Consider the following 12,491-nt stretch of genomic DNA (forward strand, 5'->3'; position numbering starts at 1 on the left):
GCAGCTGCTATTCAAAGGAGAAAAAGTAAAACAAAACCCAGTGAGCACACTCATGCCTTTGGCAGCAAGTAGCTTTTTGGATCCCGACCAGTTTGTCTAAATTCTAAACATAACAGCATACATTCCTCATTACAGTTAGAAGTCACTGCTGTTTTAGGCCATAGTTTTAGCAGGGAACAGATTCTGAAGGGCTTGCAGGAAAATGGGGTTACTACATTTGATTTCAACCAAGTTCTGGAAGCTCATGGAGATTTTAGTTCGCATTAAAGCAGTTTTATTAGCCTATCCAGTGCTTGACAGTGATGTTAGAATGTTATGTTTCTTCCATTTACAGTGGTGCCTCGCAAGACGAAATTAATCCGTTCCGCGAGTCTCTTCGTCTAGCGGTTTTTTCGTCTTGTGAAGCAACCCTATTAGCGGTTTAGCAGATTAGCGCTATTAGCGGCTATTAAAGGCTTAGCGGCTATTAAAAGATTAGCGGATTAGCGGCTTAGAAAAAGGGGGGGAAGCGAAAAAAAATCGGAACACTTGCAAGACGTTTTCGTCTTGCAAAGCAAGCCCACAGGGAAAATCGTCTTGCGAAGCAGCTCAAAAACGGAAAACCCTTTCGTCTAGCGGGTCTTCCGTCTTGTGAGGCATTCGTCTTGCGGGGCACCACTGTACAAATACTTGGCATGCATTGGGCAAAGACTTCATTACTGTGGGTGATAGCCGGGATAATTTTAATTTGCTTTCAAGGGTCCAGCTTTTACAAGAACCTACTTTTATTTCTTTCATGGGCTGATAGATGAGAAGGAGGTAAATACATATGGTGGCATCTGATGCAAGTCCTATTCAGAGTAGACCCACCAAAGTTGATGGAAACAACTAACATAGGATCATTAATTTCAATGGGACTACCCTGAATAAACTTTGTCGGATAAAACCCATAAAGATTTTGAGGATTTTAGGAGCAGCTGCAAATAAGTGTGCTGAAGCCAACTCCACCTTAAAATTGAGCACTTTATGTTTGGATACTATTTGACCTGTGAAATTTCAAGCTTCTATTCTCAAGGATGGAGAATCTGTGGCCATCCAGATATTGCTGGGGACCAATTCTCATCAGCCCCAGCCAGTGTTGTCCCTCTGTGGACTGAAATATTTAAAAGACAAAAGCCAACAAACACAAACCCTTTTGATTCAGGGCTTGCTCCAATTAATCATGGCCAAGGTTTAATGTTACAAAGCATAGATGCCAAGGACCATCTTTAAGTAGACATTCCTAATCTTTCCCACACAACAGAGTATTCCTCTTTTAAGAGGATGCCTGCTATGATAAATGAGTGTGCTGTCTGGAAACAAGCCATGTCTTCTGATTCAGAAGTTTTGATTCTAGCCACATGCTGACTTATGTAAATTCACTCAATTGGTTAATCAACTATGGAATGCTCTCCCCAGGGGGAAACACCTGGTGCCACCACTGGCTTCTTTTAGGCACCAGGCAAAAGCATTCATTTTCAGCCATACTTTTGAATGAACTCATTCTTTCATTTATCTACTTATTGCATTTATACACCACTTTTTCCTCCATAGAGCTCAAAGCATGGTTCTCTATTGCCCATTTTATTCCCACAACAGTCAGCCATAAAGCTTCATGACTGAGTGGGTATCCAAACCCTGGTCTTCTGGGCTATAGTCTGATACTTGTCCTCTCTTAGTGGGTGAGATCTGTTAGGCTTCTTTTTATGTCTACCAATGTTATTAGCTTTTATTTTGTTCTAGCTTTATACTGATTTAATTTTTTTTGCATTCTATCAAAAGTTGCTTTGTTTTTTAAATTTATATACTGCCCTTCATCTGAAGATCACTGGGCGGTTTACAGTATAAAACCACAAAAATACACCACATAATAATGAACAAAACAATACCGTCCAGCTTAAAAGGCCATAGATGGTATAATTAGCCAAAGGCCTGGGAGAAGAGGAATGTTTTCACCTGGTGCCTAAATATACGTAATGAAGGAGCCAGGCGAGCCTTCCTGGGGAGAGCATTCCATGAACAGGGAGCCACCACAGAATAGGCCTGTTCTTATGTTGCCACCTTCTAGATCTCACAGTCACATGAAGAAGGGCCTCAGAAGATGGCAGTATCAGGCAGATGACAGTCCTCCCTCTGTCTTATCCCACCTGCTTCAACTGGCTTCTGGGACAGTTGTTCCTCTGCCCAAGGGTCTGATCAGCACTGTTTCTCAAATAATTTGAATGTGTCAGGGTTTAAAAGGGGACAGCTTGCTCATGTACCTTTCTTTGCACGCTCCTGGACGCCAACACCCTCCACCGCTTTTTTGAGACCTGTGTTAATGCGCGCCTGGACATAACTGTAGGGCGTGTACCGCGGGCCGTGAAGCTGGAGCTGCTGCTTGGTTGAAATTAGCCTGTTGCGGACAGCTTCATTTTGCTTCTCCAGTTCCCGAACTTTCTCCTGCAGCTGCTCAATCACTTCCTCCATCTCCACGTCCTGACCCAGCCGCTTGGGGCCGCCACCGACCTGCTCAACTTTTTTCTTGTCGTTAACAAGCCGAATTAACTTGGTGGCCATTCTGTGGGGGGAAGCGGGGGGTGGGGTGGAAGAGAGAGAGAGAGAGAAAATACAACTTATATAAGATGAAAAAGGTGGTGGTGGCGGCGGGGGGAATTAAGCATAAAAAACATTCTGTTGAAAGGAACATAATCACTGTGAAGACTTCAGTGCAGAACCTGAATAATAAATTTCAGGTTTTGATATAACTATTACTGCCTGTGAAGAACTCTTTGAAGATAATTGAAACCACTGGATAGCAATCTGCTTTATAGCACTGACAAATAACAGTTTCCTAAGGCTTATCATTTAAAGTTTAGTAAAAGGGAGGGACGCATATTTACTCCATATGCTGCTCAAATTTGGAACGCATGACCTTCCTGAGGAACTCTGCATGCTGTTAAGTATAGTTACAGATTGGGGATGTGGTGGGGCCACGTATAAAAGCTTCAGTCCCATATGATATTAAGCTATCCAACGCATGCTTACAATATGTAACACATTCCATTGATGTAGTGCTTCCAGTTTGAGTGCAAAAGTGGAGGACCGCCCCCCCCCCGAATTTCAGTTCTAAAAACAAGTAGGTGGGCAGGCTCAAAGGCAGGCCTTTAATAGCTCGTGTCGCCTTGCTACATCTTACGCTTAGCAAATAATACCAGCGTGCTTAAGAGAGGTTTAACAGTTAGCCGTGGGATATAATTGGATGCAGGAGGTATGGTTTTCATCTAGCTTTAAAAGGATACAAATTTTGCTTTTGGCATCTCAAGAGTTGTACCTTTGATTTCTCTTAGTTTTGATAAACATGGGGAAGCCAGAACAAAAGACAGAGAGGGCACATGGGGGTGATGTAACATACAAGAGCAGAAAACACTTCCAACAATGAATAGGGTTGCAGAGGGTTGGCGTGGGGTGGGGGTGGGGTGGCGTTGGGGGGGGGGTTCGGGGAAGGACTTGGCATACAAAGAAAGAAAAGGTGGCTTTGATGGAAGAGAGAAGTTCAAGACTTTACAAAATTGGTCGCACATCTTCAAGAGCCGTATAGGGAGGCTTTTTTTCATTTTAAGAGATCCAGACGGGAGACTGAAAATAGAGACGCATTTCATTTGTTTGAAATGCTTTCCTTTATTTCAGTACAGTATACTGACAATCTTATTTGAAAGAACAAACGTATACATGCGGAGGAAGTTAATAGCTTTGAGATGTCACAGAATAACTTACTCGCCTGTAAGCTATTATCTAAAGCAGCCTTGTAAAATAGCCCCCAAAAGTTATTAGCTTGGGTTTTGTTTGGTTCTTTCCTCATCACCTACTTTTTACTCTTGGAGGGGCTGATACAAGGTGGATGGAATGCTCTGTTCTGCCTAGGCTAGTTCTGCTTAGGAGTAAAAAGCAGGAGAGTGAATGAGTGCTGCCTGCTTCCTCCAGCAGCCTGCCTGGTATCTATTCCAAGTGAACAGCAAGGTGGTTAACCTCCTGCGCACCCAGCACAGAACTGTAGTGGACTGGCAGTAGAAGGATAAAGCCACAGCTGCCTACTCACTCAATTTCAATGTTGTATATTCAGCATGGGGCTTCATCTCCTGCACGCCCAGCCCAGCGAGCTGGCAGCAAAGGCAGGGATTGTGCCATTTCTCCTCCCCAAGCTCACCATATCTCCACACTAGACACCCTGGAGATTTGCCAGCAGTTTGTTTAGCATAGAAACACAACAGGTTGGTGACGGAGGAAAGTAATGCTCCTTCTGTCTGCAGCCAGCCCTCTTGGTTCTTATGCTGGATGCTTAGGAGTGATCTTGAGCTACTGTACAGCAGGAGGTTGATAGAAGAGAGACTGAGTGATCCTTCCCTCCTGTGGAAGCCCACTCATTTCATGGGAGGAAATTCCTAGTAGGCTACGGCAACCAGGAGAGTAGTTAAAACCCAAGGCTGTTCTCAAATGTGTAGCAGAAACAAAGAAAAATCTGTTTACAATGAGAATGTGCATGAAAGCCAATTGTAGCAGTGGAGAAAACAGGTTAAAGACCAGTTAAGTTGCAGAGAGGGTGCTGCATCCCACATAAATGGCTGAGTTTCAGTGTGTGTGTGTATTTGTGTGTGTGTGTGTGTGTGTGTGTGTGTGTATAAAAATATTGTTATAATATGAACCACTTACAAATTTTCTTAGTATTGAGGAGTGTATAAATGTATTAAATAATAATAATAATAATAGCTGAAAGTATGTAAACAGCTTACCTAACCCAGGCTTATCTTTTACCATTCCACTGAGAGGCAAAGGTCCCCAAACTTTTGCTTTAGAAAAAGAGAAGGAAGTCTCACCTTTTAATTTTATCTTCTTGCTTATGTGCATGTTGCTTAAGCAAGAGGTTCTCCTCGTGCAAACGAAAGTATCGGTCTTCCAGCTCCTCTCGGCTGATTCGCGAAATCCCATGTCGAGCCTTGACATTTAGGACCATTGATGGCTCTGCAACAGAGAGGATGTCCAAGGGACTATGCACACACACACACACACATATATACACACACACACATATATGTGATTACGCATACCAGAAACTTGCTGAATATGGGCCCTACCACCATTTTCTCAGTTGCTGTTGGAACATAAATTGCTTCATGTTTTCTGTGGAGTCCTGGGTGGTCGGAAGATGACTAGCATGTAACTGGCAAAAGACAGTCATTAAAAGGTTTGGGGCATGAGGTCATCGGTATAGTGACAACACACAGCTCTATTCCTCTGTTTGAGGAGGAGTCAAGAATGACTGTGCGTGACCTGAATGTAGTAGTGGACTAGATGAGGGTCAATAAACTTGCTGAATCCTTTTAAATTGAAGGCCCCATGGGCAAGGGATGCAGGCAATTTCCCTGTTCCGGATGGGCTCTCTCTGAAGGAACAAGTTATGTAGCATGGTGATGCTCCTTGATCTATCGCTGGCACTAGGGGATCAAGTCACCTCAGCGGCAAGGGGCACCTATGATCATCTTTGGCTGGTATGCCAGCTACAACTGTTCCTGGATAGGGATGACTTGGCCACAATGAACCATGTAGGCATTGGTAACCACAGAGACAAGACTATTGTAATGCACTCAGTGTGGGGATGCATTTAAGGCTGGCCCTGAAATTGGAGCAAGACCTGTTCACTGTGCCACAGTCTTCTGAAGTCCATCACATGGCTATGCATCAACAGGCCTATTCTGTGATAGCACCTATTCTACAGAACAGTCTCTATTACCAGTTTTGATTGTTGTGAATGCCCTTAATAACAAATGAACAGAAAATGGTATAAAATGATTTCTCTTTATAGTATATTTGCACTAGACTGTCGCCATAATATTTAGCGAGGTTCTAAAGGTAGGGACTGAAGGACATCAGCCAAAATCAGTGAGAGAGTCTGCCAGTTCCCTGGTCCACTTTACTTGCCTTGCTGACCTGTTGCTGGCTGCTCTTTACCCAGTGGGGGTTAAGAGCTCTGTACGTGTTCAGGGGAACTTCTTTTGAATGCAGGGAGCCATTCCCAATTCAGTCACCAGTGTAGAGCAAATCCAGGCAGACCTGGTGGGGGTGGTAGTTGGCAAGTAGAACCCAAGGGAGTGGGAAGAGCCCAGATAGTTGTTACTACTACTACTACTACTACTACTACTACTACTACTACTACTAATGCTGTGAATACATGTGTTCCAGACTCTATTGCCTGGCTTCCACAACCTGAAGATGTTTTGTATTACAACTAGCAGCCCCAGGCATGGAAGCCCTAGGTATGCTCTCCATGAGTGCTCAGTCCAGACCCTCTTTTCAGTTTCCTTGACCCTCTGGATAAATTTTCCCTTTCAAAGGAGCTAGCTGATTAAAACGTGTAAGAAGTGGAACAAACCTTGCGGCCCTATGAGATTTAGACCTATGTCTCTCACCGGTAGATCCTCTGATGTTTCGTCAGCTGCAGCAGACATGACTGAGCTGTGGATGACAAAACCCAAAGAAAGATTCTCTCTGTAATGTAAAATTGCACAAGCACCACACACTGTAAATTACGTGAGATTAAATGAGAGTGAAAAGTAATGACAGATTCTGGCAGAACTCTCTTACGTCGTCTTCACCACACAGAAACCACAACACCAGGGGCATCATAAAGTTCTATTTTAAAAGTTGTTTGGCGTATAATCATATTCATTCATATAGTTTAATTTTTTAATGTAGATTTTGCAGCTCTTAATTCCAGATACACATGCCCATGTAGAGTGTAATTGATTTTGTAAAAAAAAAAAAAAAAGTCAACAGGGCTACATGAATCAAAGGGCTTGTAGTTTCAGCACACAAAACAAGCCAATATTGTGCTTCAATGACCTTGGACCTAATTTGCTGGTTATACAAGCATGAGAGTGCTATGGTGCCAATGTCCTCCAGATAGGCTTCCTATGGGCATTTGGCTAGCCACTGTGAGAAAAGAATGCTGGAGCAGGCAGCAGGTCTTTGGTCTGATCCAGCAGGGCTTTTCTTAGACATACAGTACTGCACAATGCAGAATAGGTTCCAGAAAGCCACAATTTAAATAGATCAAGGGTGAGATTCTAGAGTCATCTACTTGAAAGTCTGCCCCACTGATTGGAGGACTAGCTTCTGAGAAAACACATACTGGATTACACGGCAACCTTCATACAATTAATTGTGGCTGCAAACCTACTTGGGTTTAAGTCCCACTGAAATCAATTAGATTTACTTCTGAGCAAACATGCACAGATTCACATGGCATAATTTTTGTCAGTCGGGTGACCCTAATTTTATATAACATAAGGATAGAACTGTATAAGTACTCTCTGCTGGATACCTCTGGTGTCAGAGACAAGGCAGGTGGCAATTTGCAAACAGGGAGAGGGCATTTTCAACTTTACTGCCCTATCTCCTTTGCAGTAAGCTCACCTGGTATCTACCCTGCAATTTTTTAAGTGCCAGGCAAAAACTTTACACCGTATTCTGTTGCTTTAATTAAACTGCTGTTTATTCACATTGCTTGCTTTAGGCTTCACACCCACATATGTTTATCTGAAACATTTCTATACTACCTGGAGCCTATTTAGGTTTTCGTACTGCCAATTTCAGCACAGTAAAAATACAATAATAAAACAAGAGACACAAAGCTTTAAAACAACTAAAATCACAGTTTAAATACCCGAGTGAGATATTTTAGCTGTTTGTGTGACAACAAGGAGAGTTTTAAAAAATGCAGCATGGGGTCAGGATATATATCTTGGAACATGTCAGATAATAAGAAAAATGCTGTAGCTGAGTAGCAGAGCATTTGCCTGGTATGTAAAAGGTAAAGGTAAAGGGACCCCTGACCGTTAGGTCCAGTTGTGGCCAACACTGGGGTTGAGGCACTCATCTCGCTTTACTGGCCGAAGGTCAGCTTCCGGGTCATGTGGCCAGCATGACTAAGCCACTTCTGGCAAACCAGAGCAGCGCACGGAAGCGCCGTTTACCTTCTCACCGGAACGGTACCTATTTGTCTACTTGCACTTTGACGTGCTTTCAAACTGCTAGGTTGGCAGGAGCAGGGACCGAGCAATGGGAGCTCACCCTGTCGCGGGGATTTGAACCACCGACCTTCTGATTGGCAAGTCCTAGGCTCTGTGGTTTAACCCACAGCGCCACCCGCGTCCCTTGCCTTGTATGTAGAAGGTCCTAAATTCAATCCCTTGAATCGCCACATATTTATTTTATTTACTATTTATTTATTGCATTTATATCCCACCTTTCTCTCCAAAGACTTCAAGGTGGCGTACATGGTTCCCCATCTCCTCATTTAATTCCCATGACAACCCTCTGAGGCAAGTTAGGCCGAGAGATTGTGACCAGCCCAAGGTCACCCCGTGAGCTTCATGGCCGAGCATGGATTTGATCCCTGGTCTCCCAGGTCCTAGTCTTACACTCTTACCACTACACCACATAGATAATAAGAGAACCTTGCCTGAAACCCTCTGGAACTGCTGCCAGTCAGTGTAGATAATACTGAGCTAGATGGACCAATGGTCTATATTCCCATGAAAGTTCCGAACACTCACTTGTGCCTGTTTTTTTGGAAAAAATGTTTTTTTTTTCTTGATTATTTTTGCTCTACTTATGAACTATATGGTGGTACAGTGGTGCCCTGCAAGACGAATGCCTCGCAAGACGGAAAACTCACTAGACGAAAGAGTTTTCCGTTTTGGAGGTGCTTCGCAAAACGAATTTCCTATGGGCTTGCTTCGCAAGACGACAATCTCTTGCGAGTTCCTGCTGGTTTCCCCCCTCCCCCCCTTTTCTAAGCCGCTAAACCGCTTATCAGCTGATCCAATCAGCAGATAAGCCGCTAAAAGCCGCTAATCCGTCAATGGGCTTGCTTCGCAAGACGAAAAAACCACTAGACGAAGAGAATCACAGAATGGATTCTTTTCGTCTTGCGAGGCACCACTGTAGTGGTCTGGATGTTTATTTTTACTGATGCCTGTTCACTAGAGAAACCCCCCTCCCCCACTATTTCACTTTAAGAAACATGCCCGAGTTTGCTCATTTCCTCCTCCCTCCTCACATTTTTTCCTTTTGTATCAATTATTTCATTTTGTTGAACAAAAGTTATATACTGCTTAGCTGTAAGAAACACCTAAGCGCTTTACAGAGCTAGACAATAAAACTTTTTAACCGTCTTGTTTTAAATGATTATACTGTATGCAAGTCATTCTGGGAGTCTTTTTTTTTTGCTGAAGAGTAGGGTAAAAGAAGCTAAATAAATAAAAGTTAGCTTTCAGTTCTTTTATTCTCATTCCTTACAGTGTTGCATTTTAATCGTATGCTACCTTGAGAAGATTCCCCTTCTTTAAAAGCACTGTAACATTGTTACATTAAATAGTAACAATGAGCAACAAATACATCCTTCCCTTTTACTGGTAACATTTTATTTTCTTAACTTACAATATACAACATTAGAATGGCTTGACGGTGGGGATGTGGAGGGTAACAAACAATCCAACAACTTTTCAAATGAGTTAAATAAGAAGTCATTTACACCCACTAATTTATTTCGATTTTAAGATGTGCAGTATCTAATTAACACATCAAAAGCAAAAACATCATTAAAATGCAAGCCAATTCCTTTTTTAAAAAAATAAAAAGAGGTACCGGTTATCAAATCACCCTATGCAAAAACAAGCACCATATCAAATCCCAGCCTAAATATGCATACATTTACATACATTGCAGTTTAAATTTGCATAAAAATCTCCCCTTGCCACCTCAGAGCCAACTCCCCTACAAAACCACCCATTTCCTAGACATACTTCCCCTCCCCTGGAGGCCCCAATCCAGCAACTCACAGCTGCCCAGTCCTCCTCCTCCTCCGGTCCGCCTCCGCCCTCTCCGCATCCCTCGTTAGCAACCGCCTCCGTTGCTATCCCTCCAGAGTCACTTCCGTTCTCGTTCAAAGGAAGGCGGGGAAAGAAAGAAAAGGGGCGGGCTTCCGCGCGGACTCCTTTTCCTGTCGCACCCCCCGCAGAGCCTGCCGGGAGTCGTAGTTCTAAGGAGGCGAATTCCCTTGCGAACCTGAAGCAGCTGAGAACTACTGAAGGCGTGCACTTCCTAAATATTCCCCTTCCCCGCCCAGTTTACCACTAGCGGAAGTTCCAGCGTGCATTGTGGGAGTTGTGGTTCCTCCTGCCAAGCTCAGCCGGCTATGCTATTTTTTTGTCCGGAAGGAAGGAGGCTTTTCTTCGCAAGGGCGGGCCTTTTGCATGCGAGGCAAAGTGCGCAGCCCGGGCAGGAGAGCGGCATGAAGCGGAGAGGAGCAGGGGAAAGAGAGAAGGATGTCAAGGTAATTCACAGCTAGCTCTGTGCAGGTGGAAATACTTAACATTGGACAATTGCATCCCCTCTTTTCTCACAGCCAAGCGCTGTTTATCTGCTCATTGCATTTGCATTTGTACATTTATATCCCACACTTTTCCTCCAAGGCGATCGAGGCAGCGCACATGGTTCTCTTCTCCCCCACCCCTTTTATCTTCACAACAACGCTGTGAGGTAGGTTAGGCTCAAAGTGGCCCGAGGTTAACTGTTGAGTGGCAACTTGAACCCCAGTCTCTTAGATACTAGTATGACAGCCTGACCAACACGCCACACCAGCTCCGAGTTGCTCCCCACCTTAATGTACATCGCACAACGGTACAAGCTTCTGCATAGTTCATTTGGAAAGAAGGCCCACAGATTTTAATACATGCTTATTTTTAAGTAAGCCCCACTTGTTCTTAGGTAAGTGTGCAATGGACCACTTACCTTACTCTTCGATCAGCATGTATGTACTGATTTCAGTGGGTTCAGGATTGCAACTTTGTAGCCTGATCTTTTAAAAAAATAAAAAAAATGTAATTAGTTTTCCAATATTACCCCAAATATACAAATACCAATTAATATCAAATTAATTCAAGATTTATACAATTTATTTAGAGTGGTTTCCCACGCTCCATGATCATCCAGTTCTTATATTACTGCGATTCATATTCTTATTAACTTCAAATTACATTTCAATTGATGTATTAATCTTTTAAATAACAACTGCATTAGTGATTTCTATTCATGTTGTTATATTATTTAACTTTTCATAGGATTTCAAATGGGGAGCTCTAATTATTATTATTTTTCACAGCATGTGTCAGTCTAAATATGTTCAGTTATGGATTCCTTGGCCTTTATCTCCTGTCCCATCCTTGAAATTCTTCCACTTTTGCTGCTGTATATTCCCAGCTGGGGTGGAGCTGTATTCCCAGAGATTCTCGAAAGATGTAGCCTGGTTTTATGTATATTTACTTGGAAATAAGCCTCAAAACTATTGGTACGATTATTTATTATACTTTTGTTTCATCCTTTGTCCCAAAGGAGCCCAGGGGAGTATGCAACAAAGTACAGTTGCAATAATCAAAACAAATTAAGCATAATATCATAATAAAATATTGCTAAAACAAATAAATACAGTTGGTTTAGATACACATGCATAGTCTTACAACCTTGTTGCAACAAATCCTTTGTATTTGTTTGGATCTTATATTTATATTCTGCTCTTTGTCCATGGTACCTAGGATGTTATACATGATTCTTGCTCTGCCCCCCTGTGCTTTTATCTTTGCAGTAACTTTTTGAGGTAGGCTAGGGAGTGAGGTAGCTACTGGCCCAGGATCACTGGGTGAGCTTCATGGCCAAATGGGAATCTGAACTTGAGTTTGCCAACTCCTAGTCAGACACTCAAACCATGATTTTACTCTGCTGTTTACTTGGAAATGTCCCACTGATTTAATTGGAATTCATTCCCTATAATAATTCACTTGATTGCAGCCTTACAGGCTCGAAGAGTGATTCACTATGGTAGCACAGAGTGCTTTGACTGATGTCCCAGCTTTGACTGATGTCCCAGCTGCAACACTATCTGGACAGGGGTAGCCTAACTTCTGTTGCCTATGCTCTGCTAAACGCGAGGTTAGATTACCACAAAACATTCTATGTGGTGCTGCCTCTGAAGACTGTTTGGAAACTTCAGCTGGTGCAGAATTCAGCGGCCAGGTTGCTTACTGGGGCAAGATGGTTTCAGTCTGTGGTGTAATACCTTTGATGGCCTTTACACACACATGTAGTATCTCTTACAACCTTCAGCCAGCAGCCAAAGACTTTTTCTGTTTAGACATGCTGGATAGCTCAGTCGGTACAGCATGAGACTCTTAGTCTCACGGTTATAGGTTCGAGCCCCAGACTGAGCAAAAAGATTCCTGCATTGCAGGGGGTTGGACTAGATGACCCTTGTGGTCATTTCCAACTTTCAACTCTATGATTCTATGCCTCAGAATAGTTTGATGACACAGCACACACTTTGAATGCATGATGTTGGACTCCAACTCCCATCAGCCCCAGTCAATATGGCCACTAGACAT

At 43.0% G+C, this 12,491-nt stretch overlaps 2 protein-coding genes across 12 annotated transcripts in view; one reads left to right on the forward strand and one right to left on the reverse strand.

Annotated features, from left to right (window-relative positions):
• RPGRIP1L (RPGRIP1 like) overlaps positions 1-10,004 on the reverse strand; it is an 82,086-nt gene extending 72,082 nt beyond the window's left edge. Inside the window, exons 1-4 of the mRNA XM_081201126.1 lie at positions 9,897-10,004; positions 6,425-6,507; positions 4,872-5,016; positions 2,280-2,578 (exon numbers count right to left, since the gene is read on the reverse strand). Of these exons, the coding sequence (XP_081057252.1) occupies positions 2,280-2,578; positions 4,872-5,016; positions 6,425-6,500 (520 nt within the window). The 5' untranslated portion in view covers positions 6,501-6,507; positions 9,897-10,004. The remainder of the gene's footprint in view (positions 1-2,279; positions 2,579-4,871; positions 5,017-6,424; positions 6,508-9,896) is intronic.
• A 207-nt stretch (positions 10,005-10,211) lies between these two features.
• FTO (FTO alpha-ketoglutarate dependent dioxygenase) overlaps positions 10,212-12,491 on the forward strand; it is a 274,213-nt gene continuing 271,933 nt past the window's right edge. For 4 of the 11 annotated variants that reach the window (XM_081201191.1, XM_081201199.1, XM_081201197.1 and 1 more), the window contains exon 1: positions 10,220-10,390. In XM_081201191.1, the coding sequence (XP_081057317.1) occupies positions 10,253-10,390 (138 nt within the window). In that variant the 5' untranslated portion in view covers positions 10,220-10,252. Of the gene's footprint in view, positions 10,391-12,491 lie in introns of all 11 variants that reach the window. The other 7 variants (XM_081201196.1, XM_081201195.1, XM_081201198.1 and 4 more) reach the window with 6 other exon arrangements.

Source organism: Podarcis bocagei (genome assembly GCF_964188305.1).
Source record: "Podarcis bocagei genome assembly, chromosome: 7".
In the NCBI taxonomy this organism is placed as follows: Eukaryota; Metazoa; Chordata; class Lepidosauria; order Squamata; family Lacertidae; genus Podarcis; species Podarcis bocagei.